This window comes from Varanus komodoensis, unplaced genomic scaffold (genome assembly GCF_004798865.1).
Source record: "Varanus komodoensis strain SLA01 unplaced genomic scaffold, ASM479886v1 scaffold35, whole genome shotgun sequence".
NCBI classification, from domain to species: Eukaryota; Metazoa; Chordata; class Lepidosauria; order Squamata; family Varanidae; genus Varanus; species Varanus komodoensis.
Genome location: NW_025335856.1, coordinates 9,980,357 through 9,994,662, shown reverse-complemented (window position 1 = coordinate 9,994,662; position 14,306 = coordinate 9,980,357). Strand labels below are relative to the sequence as shown.

The 14,306-nt window shown below is 43.9% G+C and overlaps 1 protein-coding gene across 1 annotated transcript in view; it reads right to left on the bottom strand.

Annotated features, from left to right (window-relative positions):
* Nucleotides 1–14,306, bottom strand: part of ETS1 (ETS proto-oncogene 1, transcription factor) — a 123,597-nt gene that overhangs the window by 97,666 nt on the left and 11,625 nt on the right. Inside the window, exon 3 of the mRNA XM_044439649.1 lies at nucleotides 10,051–10,195. Within this exon, the coding sequence (XP_044295584.1) occupies nucleotides 10,051–10,195 (145 nt within the window). The remainder of the gene's footprint in view (nucleotides 1–10,050; nucleotides 10,196–14,306) is intronic.

Here is a 14,306-nt window from a genome sequence, read left to right as displayed (position 1 = left end):
CTGTTCCTTCCTATATTCCAGCTTGGCCTTCTGTCCTTCCGTCTTTCCATCCTTCCTTCCCTGTCACTACAACTCCTTCCTGTCCCATTTTCCTACCATGTATCGCTCTCTCTTCACACACACATTCTGGAAATATGTCATGAGCAACAGCAGAGAGTGGGCATAGGGGAAGTGAGAATGCCTTGAATGTGCCCACAGGTTCTGCCAGCTCTTCCCTCTCCCTGGCCTACAATCCCCTCCTGAATTTGTTGGATCTTCCTCCTGCCTCAAGCAGATGTGCCTTCTTTGAGAAAAGAAGCCCATTCATCTCTTCCGAAAGAGTGCGGGGGAGGTGGCAGTCAAGGGGGGGGGGTGAGTGGGATGTCAGAAGGGGCTGAGAAAGGAAAAAGTGACTGCAGTTAAAAATAGGATAAAAGAATGCGAAAAAATGCAGAGCATTCTCTTTTAAACGTGGCTCTGGAAATGTGCCGCAGCTGGTGAAGCCATTGGGTTGCTGAGCCATGTTGGCCTTCACGCGCATACACACACACACACACACACACACACACACTTCCCTTCCTCCAAGAAAGGATCTGGAATTGGGCCCAGAAACTGCACACAAAGAGAACTTTCCTCTAGGGAACTCCATGAGAGAGCAAACATGAATGGAGAACTACAGTGGGTTAAAGACCAGTTCCAGAAAGCAGAGGAAAAGAAGGAAAAGGGGGAGGTTACTGTGGGATGGGGGGGACTCTTTTCACTCTGGCACCCCCACACAGTGTCTTTGAAATTTGTTCCATACCACTGAACCAGCAGACCTATCCCAAAACTTATTTTGAATTACAGAATTTGCAGGGGGTGCAGGGCTGTTCCATGTTTTTCCTAGGAGCAAAAGGCAGATTTCAACAGCTTCTGTAGTCTCTGCCAGATGACCTTCCTCTAAAGGATAAGACAAATTCATGGAGCATGGTGCTCTGGAGGGCTGTGGGCCGTCGTAGCTAAATGGGCCCTCTATGGTCAGCAGCAGTATACCTCTCAAAATTAGGTACTATGGATGACTGCCCATGCTTTGCTGGTAAGTTTCCCAAAGGCAGCTTCCTAGATCTGTATGAAGGGTGCCTTGAGCCCCTCTAAGTCTTGTTGGACTACGAGACTTGGATCATCCTGTCCAATGGCCATGCTGGACACAGCTAATGGAACCCGAAGTTCAATGCTTTGCAGAGAGCTGCAGCTTCCTCATTTCTCGCCAGGGTGTTTGCCCATTCTTCACACACACAGCCTTTCAGATCCCCAGAAATATAGGCTCACCTTGACTGTCTCCTATGTAATTCCATGAGTATGATGAGTCAGATGAGTCCAACTAGTTCCTAAGATCTATATCAGGGACTGGGAATTCATAACCCTCCAATGTCATTAGGTTTTAACTTCCATTGGTCCCAAGCTACATAGCAAATACTCAGGGAGGATGGACGTTTTAAGCCAACAATATTTGATAGGACACAAGAATTTTAGTTTAAATCTGTGTCTAGCAACTAGGTATCTCACCATATTTTTTTTCTAAGGTAGGTGCAGGCTCCCAGATGCAGATCAAAAAAGCTCCTACCAACCTCCCGTACCAGGTTCCCAATCTGGACTGAAGACTATCTACCCACTCTAGAGTTAAAAATGGGGTGGTGGACATAACTGCTAGACCCAGATATAAAGTAATGTCTGTTCTGGCTCACGGGTACCCCTGGTTCACAATGATGGGCAGAGGTTTTCCAGTAGACTTTCCAAGTTCTATTTGGAGATGCCAAAGCCTGAATTTAGGATGTTTTGCGTGCAAAGGATACATTTTATCACACAGTTACAGTCTCTGCCTGCTTTAAAAGTCTTCAAAAGACATATTATATTGAAATTCCTTGTTTGTAATTGTGATTTTAAGGTGAATCTTACATATTAGTCTGAAGTACCTGATCCTGCCTAGTCTTAGAAGCTAAGCAGGTCAGACCCGGGTGGAACCTGGATAGGAGACTTGAGTCCTGCATTGAATAGGTGGTTGGACTTGATGGCCTGCTAGGCCCCTCTCAACTCCATGAATCTATGACAAGTACTCTTAGATCTGAGAGTACTTTACAGTATCCCATAAGGCAGGAGCCACTCAGTGATGTGGTCACATGAATTAAGGTGGCCCAGGAGCTATTTTGGGATACAGACGTGTCCAAGACGCAAGGTTCCTCTGAACCTTTGAATCCAACAGCTCATAAGGAGCAGGAAACCTCATAGGGCCATTCTTTCCACAAGACTAAGTGAGGCAGAGCCTCAGGTAGCAGAAGCTGGTGTTGGTGCATGCATGCAAGGATAGAGGGTGCGTTGTTGAACAAAACAGCTTTGTGTGTTGGGTGACTTTCCTGGCCCTCCACAACTGTCCTGTTGCCCTTGGATGTTGCCTGATCACCAGCACTGAACTAAGCTCCCACTGCCACTCCAGCTGTCTCTTCTGCACAGAATGAGGAGGAGCCATCTTTTCCTTCACCTCAGGCAAAACAATGACTGGGCCAACCCTAAAAACTGGGAAAGAACATGCACCTTCTTTCTAGTTGATCAGTCTAGACCACACCACCACATACAGCATCTCATGGAGCCTGTGACCTCCCCTCCCGCTCCCCCTAGCAGCCCAAGAACATCTGGAGGGCCACATATTCTTCAGCTTTGCTGAACCTGATGGCTGCCCCAGGGCTCTTCAGACCCTCCCTAAACTACCAAGGGTTGAGATTTCCAGCTGTCAATCAGTAGGCCAACCCGGGTGGGCCATTTTCTGTTCCATAGGCTTCTATGTTTTGGCCTATGGACGAAACAGCCACAAGCTGGGAAGTGGTGCATTTTACATGGGAAATGGCACATGGGTGAAGGATCAATCCTGTACCTCCTTCAGTACTAGAATCATGGTTTAGAAACACCACTTCTCATCTCGTGCATTTCATTGAACTTTTTTAAAAGGACAGTCCGATTATAGATCTACTAATATCACATATAGCTGAAGCTTGGCTTACTTAGATATGCTAAGCAAGGTACCATGTACATTGATGGTTCTATGTAAACACATGATTGATAAATATATGAATAGAAGGTGGTTCTACTGTTGTAAGTCTTCTGGCTGGTTTGAAAGATGTTTCTCCTTGCTCTTTTAGGCAGCAGTAGGCTTCCTTTTCTTTAAAAAGAAGGGAAAGAAGCAGCACTCCCATCATTTTTCAACAAGTCAACAAACACACCACTGTCCTATCTTAGTAAATCCCAGAAGACCTTTACAATAAATCTATAAACATGCAAAATCCAGACAACTCTGTTCCACCTAAAATGCAGTTTAGCAGAAGTGGATAGAGTAAGATCCTTCTTGGCATGGGCTGCAAAACATGAGATATTGTCAGTTGCTGAGGGTTTTTGTTTCTGGCACTTTTTTTTGCAACACAGCTCCCCCTGGGTTACCTCTGGGTCATACTTATATCAGAAAAGACAATTTCCATTTGCCTTAAGCATTGTACAGAGATACACATTGGCCCTAAATACAATTTGTACATATAAGAAACCTTGAAATTTGTTGTGCTTTCACACAATTAGAACTCAGCCAAGGTCAGTTGGGTCCTTCTTCGGCCAACTTTTGTGTGTGTGCATTTAGAGGGGAGGTGATTGGGCAAGTGAGACTGGTCCTGCCTAACAGGGAATATAAAAGTTCCAGCTCTCTTCTTCGGATTACAGGATCGGTATGAGTCATAAATGGCAAAGCAGTCCTAATCAATATGCTAAGTACACTGTAACAGTGGGATGGATAAATTGCCATGGCCTACTTCTGCCAGCACAATAACCTAGATTTGAAACAGCAGCAGCAGCAGCCGCCGCAGCAGCAGCTGCTACTTGTGAACAAATTGCTCTTGGTTCAGGCAGGAGTGGCTTAACATACCATGCCCTTTCCGTAATGCAGACCTGGAACCCTCGCTTGTGCCTCCCACAACAAGCTGATGAAAGAACTGAAGGGGGAGAAAAGAAAGGTGAGAGACTAAGACCATCCAGCAAGAGCACAACTGAAATGGGAATGAGCCAAATGGATCCCACCAGGCAGCCATGACAGAAATTGAGCCTATTAGAGCAACCTTTCTCAGCCTGGCACTCTCCAAATGTTTGGATTTGTGCTCTCCAAATGTTTAGCCATGCTGACTGGAGCTGATAAGAACTATAATCCAAGTATTCTGGAGAGACCCTGGTTGGAGATGGGTGTTCCCGTGGATCAGAATGTCTGAAAGTGGTAGATAATTTCCCTTTGGTTCCATCAGGTTGTCTTCAACAGACCCAACATCATGGGCATCCGTCTTGCAAAATGGCTAAAAGTGAATTCAATGAAAGTGTCTGAAAACAACCTCAGGAAATAATTAAGCATGTTCTACTGAAATGTAGTCCTGGCTAATTTCCTCTTCCTGGGTGATGTTAGTGATGTCTCACCAGAAAAACACAGACAGAGCAAGACAAGATGAGAGGAAATAGAGGTGTTTGCAAAGAGCTTGACTACAAACCCAAAGATTCTTCAGTGAGATTAGGATACAAAAGTACACACACCCCCTCAGTTCTGTTGTTTTCAGCAATGAACTCCATTTGTGTGCACATCTGTGCCTATAAACCAGATGCGACAGTTTCACAAATACAGGTTCTGGTCCCAAGCAGCCTCCTGGGAACTGAAGGATGTAAACCCATGTTCCCCATTCTTGTTAGCTCAAATGCTGGAGGAAGGCCAGTAAGTTCTGCAAGTTTGTGACTCATGTACAGTGCAAAATGTGGCCTGTCTATAGAACAGATAGGATAATAATGCTAAAAAACTAGGAAATGACACTAGGAAACTAGCCAACCCTCACAATCCTCATGGAAGTCTTGCTACTGAAAAGGAAAGGAAAAAACTTTCATTCAAAAGATGGTGAATTAGCAGATCAGTGAGTGGGACACTTGAAGAAGGTGAGTGGCGTGACACGCCAACCATCATTTTGGCAGATATGGTCAGTCACTTTGGTTCTGACATGAGAATCGACCTCTATCTCAGACTTTCTTTCTTGGACATTTCTAGATCTTACCATTTAGGAAATAGAATACGGGCATGCTTGGTGAATTTTTGGAAGTCAGGAGGGTCTGAAAGGGACTTGCATCTCCAAGAGATGAGTTAGACCACTGCTCCTTCCCCAACAGAACAGACTATGCAAATGAAGAAAATGGGCAATTGTGCTTGATTTCCATAATTTATTCAGAAATCAACATGCCTTGATGCAGAGCAAACTTCTCCACGCTCGGATCCTCCAGGTGTTTTGGACTTTCACTGCCATCAGTCCCAGCCAGGATGTCAATGGATAGGAACGCTGACAACAGACCAAAGCACTCGGGGGGAACAAGGCTGAGAGGGCAGCAAAGAGCCATGATTCGATCTAGCCCCACAGTGGACGTGCTTGTTCTCCTAGCTGTCCCCTGTACCTCAGCTGTTCCTAATTTGGCTTTTCCCGCACAGATCAAAGCAATGGTGATGAAATGTCATGCCTCTATCAGGTGTGGAAGCAGCAGTTCTCCAGGCTTCCAAAATAAGCCTCCCAGAGTTTTGCAACCTCGGATCATCCACTGCTCCATTCTGCTGTTTGAACTAAATATGGTAGCAGCAACAACTACAGAACATATACATCTTTAGAAGTATCTTTGGAACTCTAGGAAAGTGATAACATTCCAGTCCAAATTCTTGCATCTAAACATCTTTTTTTCAAGAAGGCTCAAAGCCTGGATTTTATGGCCTAATGAAGGTCTAAAAACCACACCAGCCTACAACTGTAGAACTTTATAATCTTATCTGACGTGTAAATAATCTTGCTTGGGGCATCAAAGACCAGCATTCCTCTGGAAAGTCAAACAGTGCCATAACTTGGGAAATATTATTATTAATACTATTACTAATAATAAATTAGAAGGGTGTTTTAAAACAACATCTATTACTATTTTGAAATTGAAATGCTGGCTTTTGAAAAAGCCGATTAGGAGGCGCCCCATTAATTCCACACACATGTGCAGCCAAAGGAGAAATGAAACTGTGTACCTAGAGAAAGATACAAATGCGTATTTCCCCCTCTCTGGCTTAAAATAGAAATTAAAATAGAGGCACAAATAGAAGCATTAAGTCGAACAAAGTGACAAGATGATACTAAATCAGATTCTAATAGCAAAAGAGAGAGGACAATGAATGAGGAAAAAATAAGCCTTTCAGGTCACTTGGGAGAATCAGTTTCATTGCTGGAACTGTCGATTTCATTGCAGAGGGCATCAATTTCATTGCAGAGGGCATCAATTTCCATGGCTTGGGACCTGGATACCTGAAGGAACACCTTCTTCCATATTTGCCCTCCTGCCCCTTGAGATCGACAGCAGAGGCTCTCCTCCCGGAACCCTCCGTGAAAGATATTAGGAGGCAAAGTACCCGGAGGAGGGCTTCCTCTGCGGTGGTGCCCCATCTATGGAATGCGCTCCCCAGAGAGGTCCGCCTGGTGCCATTGTTATTTGTTTTTCAGCGCCAGGTTAAGACCTTTTTATTCCAGCAATAGTTTAATAAGTTTTAAAGTTGTCTTTTCTATGTTTTTAACTGCAGCCAGTGTGGGTCAGGAATTTATTTATGTTGTATTTTATGCTGTAAGCTGTCCTGAGGCTTTTTGCGACAGGATGGCATATAATTTTTTTAAAAATAAATAAAAAAAAAATAATTCATTACCGAGAAGATCAATTTCATTGCTTAGCGCATCATTTTCATGGATTTCATCATGCCTCTGTGAACAGCTGCTGGTGTGTGCAGTGATTATCAGAATGAGCAAGGAACACAATTTAAATTTTATTAAGCACACTCAGTGTCCTACACAGGTTGTTCTTTCAACCTCAGCTCCCTCCCCTATTAAACTTAAATATGATATGACAATATAATGCTATGGTCTACTTTGCAGAGTTGTAATGAAAACTATCAGGATGATGTATGTAAAACTTTTTAACATATAAGAGGGCATGGGAATTTGCTTGGATTTTATGTTCAACTTCTGCAGTGCTAATCTCTTCAATGGGGGTAAAAGAGACAGGGCCTTTATAGTGCTGACTCTGAGATCTGTCATGCAGATTCACTGGTCTCTTCAGAGGGATGCTGGTGACTTTTTAAAAAGTTTAGCAATCTTTTATGATGCATTGCGTAGTTCTAAACCTTCAGCTTAATGGCTTTGTTGTAGCCTGCTATTTTTAAATTGCTGCTTGCATCCCAGTTTTTGTGCTCTCATTTTTGTGTTTTGTATGGTTTTCAATTTAATATTTGATGGTATTTCTCACCTTTTTGTAAACAACTTTGCTTGCACAATGCTATCACAGCAACTGATAAACTGAATGATGGCATTTGGTTGCAGAGTTAATTAGGAGCGATTCATTGGTCCGTGTGCATATATTCTATTATGTGATGTTATTTATTATTTTATCGTTTTATCTATTTTATTAGATCATCAATTGTTTTATTGTATTGTACATATGTTTTTATTTTGTTTTAGCATGGTAAGCTGCCCCCAGGTTATGGGGTCATAGAAATGGAAATAAATAAATAAAATAGTTATTTAACTGTTGTGCTTTTAATTGTGCTTTAATGAATCTGTTTTACATTATCTTTTAATTAAAATCCTACTTTTAACCTGTGTTTTGTTACTGTTAGCTTCTTTGAGCACTGCCTTTGGTGGAAAGGTGGGATAGAAAATAAATAAATGTTGAATTATATTAATAATATCAAACTGTTCTATTAACTGCAATAACAATATTAAATCTCTAACTCTGCCCTGAAGCCATATTCTCTAACACATGGGATCAGCCACGGTTATTTCTTGGGATACCCAGAGACATTCAGCAAATGTTCAGAAGCCTTTGTGTCTTTATTGCATGATTTCTTCCAAGTCTGAGCAGCAGTTCAATGTATGTCCCCACCAGTGCTACATTGTTCTATCAAATTATTCCAAATTAAGTGAAGGGGCTCTAAGAAATGAATAGATTCTTATTCCAGCTGTGAGGACTTTTGTTGCTTCTTCTGTTGATGAAATAACTTTTCAAAATAGTCTGCTTCCCAAGCCAGCTTTTAAAAAACTCATCTCTTGAGTTGCTAACTTCACAGCCAATTTGCAAAACCTCTTTCTTCTTCATGAGAAGATTTTGGTAATCCCCTTGTGGCAACATCCGTGCAATATATGGCTTGGATGGATGTGGTCTGTTCAGTTCCTAGGAGCCCATTGAAGAGAGTCAATTCTGAATCCTCCCTACACATGACAACTAGCATCTTAGGCGAATGTTTGTCTAGATGAGCTATGCTAAGTGCTGAACCCACAAAGTGTCCCTCAGGCATTTTCTTTCACATGGGAAAAGCTAAAATGACACCCCCCTTTGTTGTAGAAATAGGAGGGGGGGTGGCTAGAACCTGCTGCTTATGGTTCTTATTGTTGCCGGGTTGATTTTATATGAGAAAGGAAATGGTTGCCCTCAAAGGCATCTTATATAAACGTAATCACACATCTTTTTGAGTCTTTGCATTCAAAACACAAAAGTTGTAGCAGGTAAAAGTTTGCCAGCAGAATAAGTGACAGCGTCTCTGTCTGTGAGGGTGTGTGCGAGTGTGTTTGCATGTCTGTCTGTGCATGTGCATCTCTGTCTGTGTGCAGGGTGTGGAGGAAATGATGATAACATGGCAATGAACAGAGGAAGCGCTTGACTGTAAACAATGGTTACTGCACATACCAGAATGTAAAACAAGTGTTATTACAACATTTTATGCTAAGAGCAAATGACATAAGAAGAGCACTGTGGCTTAGAGTTTGGGTCCATCTGTTCCAGGGGTAGTAATTCTGATGCCATCCAGCTGCTTGGAAATGCAGCTTTTAGAAGCTGCAACCAGTGTGGCTTGAGCAGGGAAGGATTCTAGGAGGAGAGCAGGGAACCAGGTTGTCTACAATTGGTCTGGGCCAAAATGCTTTCAGCACTGGCCAGCTGCAGGTACCTGCAACACCCAGAAGTAGCGCATGAAGACAGAATGCCCCCTGCCAATTCCCTGGCTTTCCCCCACAGCACCTGGTATTCAGAAATATTCTGCCCCAGAGCAGGGAGGGGGTTCACTCCACCAAGCCACCGTCATTGACCTACCTACTACCCAGAAATGTGTTTAATCAGATTATATACACTAGGGATGCAAAGCTGGGAGCTGTAAGGCATTTTCTGTCTGAACATGGTTGGAATCATGCCCTTAATCTATGGTAGTGAGTTCCAGAAGTGAATGCTGTGCCATGTGAAGAAATATCGCATGTTCTTTTGCTGCTGCCAACCAATCTGTTTCTGTTGGTGGCTCTGTGCTTCAGTGCTGTTGGAGCCCACATTTAGATAAATAATTCACAATTATATGAACTATGCCCATGCCCAAACTTTCCCTTGCATTTCTCTCTGTTCCACTATCAAAAAGGAAACAGAGGTACTTTTCTCAAGTTCATAATTCCTGCTGACTATATGCCATCTCATTTGGTTTCAGTGCTACTGTGTTTTGTAATTTCTTCTCTTTTTTAAACTCCATACTGTACTTACATTCTTTTCCTTTGAGTGGTGGTGGGGAGGTGGGCTATAAATCATTAAAATATAATAAGTCATCCTCTTACAGCCATGATTTCCAAGATGAAGATCAATAAATAATGATTCCTATAGCTTATTCAATTATTTAATAGCACGAAGAACTTCCAATACAATATATTTTTGCAGTCTTTGGACACACATACCCCTTTAAGGATGGTTAGCATCATTGTCCCCATATCACAGGCAATTAAAGTGGAGACTGAGACTGGGACAGCATGGCTCGTCTAAGAACACCTGGTAAATTTTTAGCAGAGGCAAGAATCAAAGTAGGACTTTGATCTCTTAACCACTGTGCTGTACTAGTAGAGGGAGTATTCGCCAGCTTCTGAGAAAAGGAAACAGAAAGCAGTTTCTGTAGGTATAAAAATATGCATCTAAAAGGTGGGGGATAGAATTGTCTACCTGCATTATGATATTCTAGTCCAGTGGGCACTTCCTGAATGGCTGTCTCATCCCAGAGTGGATAGATTGCCCTCTGCTGGTAGTAGGTAGACTGGAACCCACAGGTCATCCAAGGATCTTCACAGGGATTGACATCTCCCTGCCTCTGTTGGAAAGAGAAACACCAAGTTAGGAGAAAGGAATCCAGTGGGGAGAGAAGCCTTCCTTAATTTGCCAAGCATAACAAACTAAGCCTAGGGCAGGTAAGACCAAGTGACTGTCATGCCAACCACTGAACAGGCAAACTGGGCCCTTTCCTCAGGTTGCTTGTTTGACAGAAGCTTGGAGCCACAGTTCAGAGCATCCAGTCCCAGTGCAGCACGAGGCAGCACCTTTCAGACTTGTGCCGGCGTGTGGGTCCCCCAGGGGCTGGCTCAGCACTGAGGCTAGCAGGGACTAAATGACAGAAATGCATGGCAGTGTGGCTTATCTATTTTTATGCATTGCATTTTTATTCATTATCTATAAATACCCATTATATTTATGTATTTTCCTTCACAGTGGCTTACAGGAACACTCTAAATGGCAAAGGTCTCTTGCATGCTCCACTGGGATAAATACATATCCAGCTCCAGACCCAGAGGCAGCCTTCACCCTTACCATAGCAGAACAGCCAAGAGGTCTCCGAATCACCCCTTCACCCAGCCCTGCTTGAGGGACCATGCTGGACAATAACTGTGCCTCGGAGGCTGCCTTGGTTCTGCCGGCAGCTGCATGGCCTATATCAGGCAATTGTTGTGTTCCTTGATTCTATTCCTGGCAATATCATAGCCCTTAAACTGGCAGAGTGGGACAGAAGAGAGAGCAGTGCCTCAAAAGCTTCCCGTGTTCCAATGAGCATGCAGCGTTGGTTGCATCACGAAAACCTATGAATGGCCATCCTGGTACAGACCAGGATCCATCCAGTCCAGTAGTCTATTCACACAGTGGCCAACCAGCTGCTCCCCAGAAATCCACAAGCAGGACTGAATGCAATAGCACCTTCCCCACCGGGGTTCCCAGCAACTGGTAGACATACTGTATCTTCTACAGGATGTATAGAGCCATCATTGATAGTCTTTTTCTTCAAGAATTTGTCCAATCGCCTTCTAAAGGTACACAAAGCAGTTGCCCATAGCACATCTTGTAGAAGTGAAGCTCATAGTTTAACCATGTGCTCCGTGAAGAAGCTATTTCTTTCATCTGGCCTTGAATTCAGCTTCATGGTTCTAGTATTAGAAAAGGTGGCTCAGATCCACCTCCTCCACACCATGCACAACTTTATAGACCTCTTATGATGTTGTCTCTTACTTCAGAAGAGTCCAGAGATGTCTAATTAGGGATGGATTCCAGGGGCCTGGCATGCAGTTAGGTAATTTTAGACTCTAAACATATTGGTCCAGAGCTGTGTTGGACTAAACCAAGGGCCCATCTAGGCCAGCAGTCTGTACAGACACTGCCACTGGAACCCCACAAACAGAACACAAGTGCAACACCTATCTTCCACAGCAGCTGGGGTGTAGGCATATTGCCTCTGGCCATCAGTAGCCACTGACAGGCATCCAAGATGGTTGCTTAGTTTCTCAAGGTGCCCACTTAGCCTTCAGCCATCTCATGGTGCCCCACTACTCATGGGCTCCAGCGGTATTGACTTTGGGATGAACATCCAGGGCCCTTCAAAGAGCGAGTCTGGCTTGTCACATTTTGAAGTAAGGGGCACTTCCCCATCTAAAGAGAAAAAGTTGAGTGGGGAAGATCCTCACAGAACCGTTAAGCCCAGAGTCTAAATTACCTAACTGCATCATTTACTAGCCTCATAATTTGGGCTGCCTTGTGCTTGAACCGTCCAGAAAGTGCTAGCCTTTTAAGAATAGGCTTTTTTTCTTTAGGGGTGGGGAAGTTGGTTAAAAGAAATAAAACCAAATCGAAGTGTCACAAGAGCTGCCACACAGGGGTGTTTTTGTGCTTTCAAAATGGAGGATGGCTTGATGCAACTTTCACAGCCACACCCACTTCCTCCCACAACAATAGCAGCACCAACGTCGGACGCCTTTCATTTTGCTTCACTGTTGAGCAAATACGAAGGGACAGGAAGGCTCTAAAACAATTTTAGGCACAGAACTCCAGGAACTATGATTGTTAAAACAATGAGGCTGCTTTAAAGATAGAACAAGAAAACTCTTGAAGTTGCTGTGATCAGGGATTGGCCCTGGAACAGCTCAGAGGTCACAGAGCAGAGGCGTCCTCAGAAATACTGCTCCTGATATGCTTCCATTATTACTGGTGAATGCACAGCCTTGGAGCCCAACCACCAGCTCAGCTAAAGACTGTCCTCAGGGAACTAGGCAGATCCTTAGATTTGCCAAGCCTACAGCTGCTACAGTTCTGTCTCATGCTTCCGTGGACCATGTTGATGGATTTTCTCATTCGTGTGCCTATCAAGGGTAGGCATAGTTGGGTACCAGCCAAGGGTTAGGGTTAGGGAGCTCAGGGACAAGAGCACCCTGGCCCAAACATGGAGGTGGTGAGGAGAACCAGTAGATGCCATGGACTCCTCACTTATTGGCTCCTCACTCTGCCTGGGAGGATGAGGAAGAGTTTAAGGGGCAATAACAGTAGCTGGCAGTGGCAGTGAGAAAGTTGCCTCACCGAGGGAGAGGTGCCCATGGGGTGTCTTGTCCAAGGACTCACAAAAATCTGGGGCCAGCACTGCATACACCCACCTTAATCAACTCTTGGTTCTTTCAGGCTACAGAGAACTGGCAAATCCACAACTGAACCTCATGTCAAGCAAAGGAAGGTTGAGAGGCAATACTGCTGTGTGAGCCGCAGGTGTACCTTAATGAGCCAGTGTGGCATGGTGCTGGAGTGTTGGACTGGGACTCAGGAGATCAGGGTTCTAGTCCTCACTTGCCCACAAAGCTCACTGGATGACATTGGGCCAGTCACAGACTCTTATTCTAACCTACCTCATAACATTCTTGTGAGGACAAAAATAAGGAAGATTGTGTAAGCCATCTTGAGTTTCTCGCAGGAAAAAGGTGGGGTGTTAGTATAATTAACATATCAAATAGAAAATAAATATGGGGCTAAACCAAAAGTTTGTTGCCAAGTTTCTTTAATTGAAAACTTGAGTTTTAGGATCAGGAGGGTTACAAAGCCCTTTATGTTTCTGACCACTGCTGCCATCTATTTTGCCAATGCATTGTGCTCCCAGGAGTCTCAACAATCCAGGAGCTGGTACGGTCTATTTTCCCACAGTACAAGACACCCTGGAACAACAGCACTGCCCTCACTCTGAACTGACTTGATGATGCTGCCATGTCATCATGCAGCCCCATCATGAAGCTGTAAGAGTGAAGGCAGGGCTTCCTGTCTCAGGCTGGAGCTTAACAAGGAATGGTTCCTGGCAGGAATCAATGTAGCAATTATTGCCACTGGAAACATTACTGGCATTGAAGCCATCACCTTCAAACTTTCCAAATGTCCTCCTAGTTCGACATCCTATCAACAAAGTGAAGTTCCAAGAGGGATTTCAGCTTAGCAGTTCTTTAAAAGCCCATAACTCTTTGGATGGAAGATAGAAGAGGCCCTAGCACCTTAGTTCCCTTTCAGGCTTGCTGGTCTTTCTGCCACAGTGATGGGCAGTATAGATTTACCTGGCTGTGCAAGGTGACATTGTGTGGGATGTTATATTAGTGACTATTCAGAACTGCCCAGCATCCACGTCCTGAGTGGCAGTGCTGGCTCCACAGAAATTTGTTGAGCCAGGGTTTAGCCGAAGGATGTCGTATGTTGGTACCTCCTCAATGACTCCTGACATTATGTTCGATCTTATAACAGATTACAATAGAGAGGCGAAGGTTGGGGCACATGTGTCTGAATTCCAGTGCTGTCTGATCACCCCTTGCTTGGGAATTTATTTAGGTGTTTTTTATCCCGTCCAATCACAACACATCTCTGGACAGCTTGTCCAGACACCCAATACATAAACATAATATGAACATGGTGGAACCAGGGATTGGTGACTTTTCCATTCTCATTTTCTCCCGTATTATAATATTCATAATGATGGTGTTTGATGCTAAGTTTTCGCTATATGATCTAGGAAGAATTTTGCACATTTGTTACATTCGTATCAGTCAATTAACAGAACAGCATTTTCATCCATCTTCACTAGCCAAATTCAGAAAAAAGTTGTGCCTGCCTGTTGTGTAGTGTCTGAGATGGGACTTCAG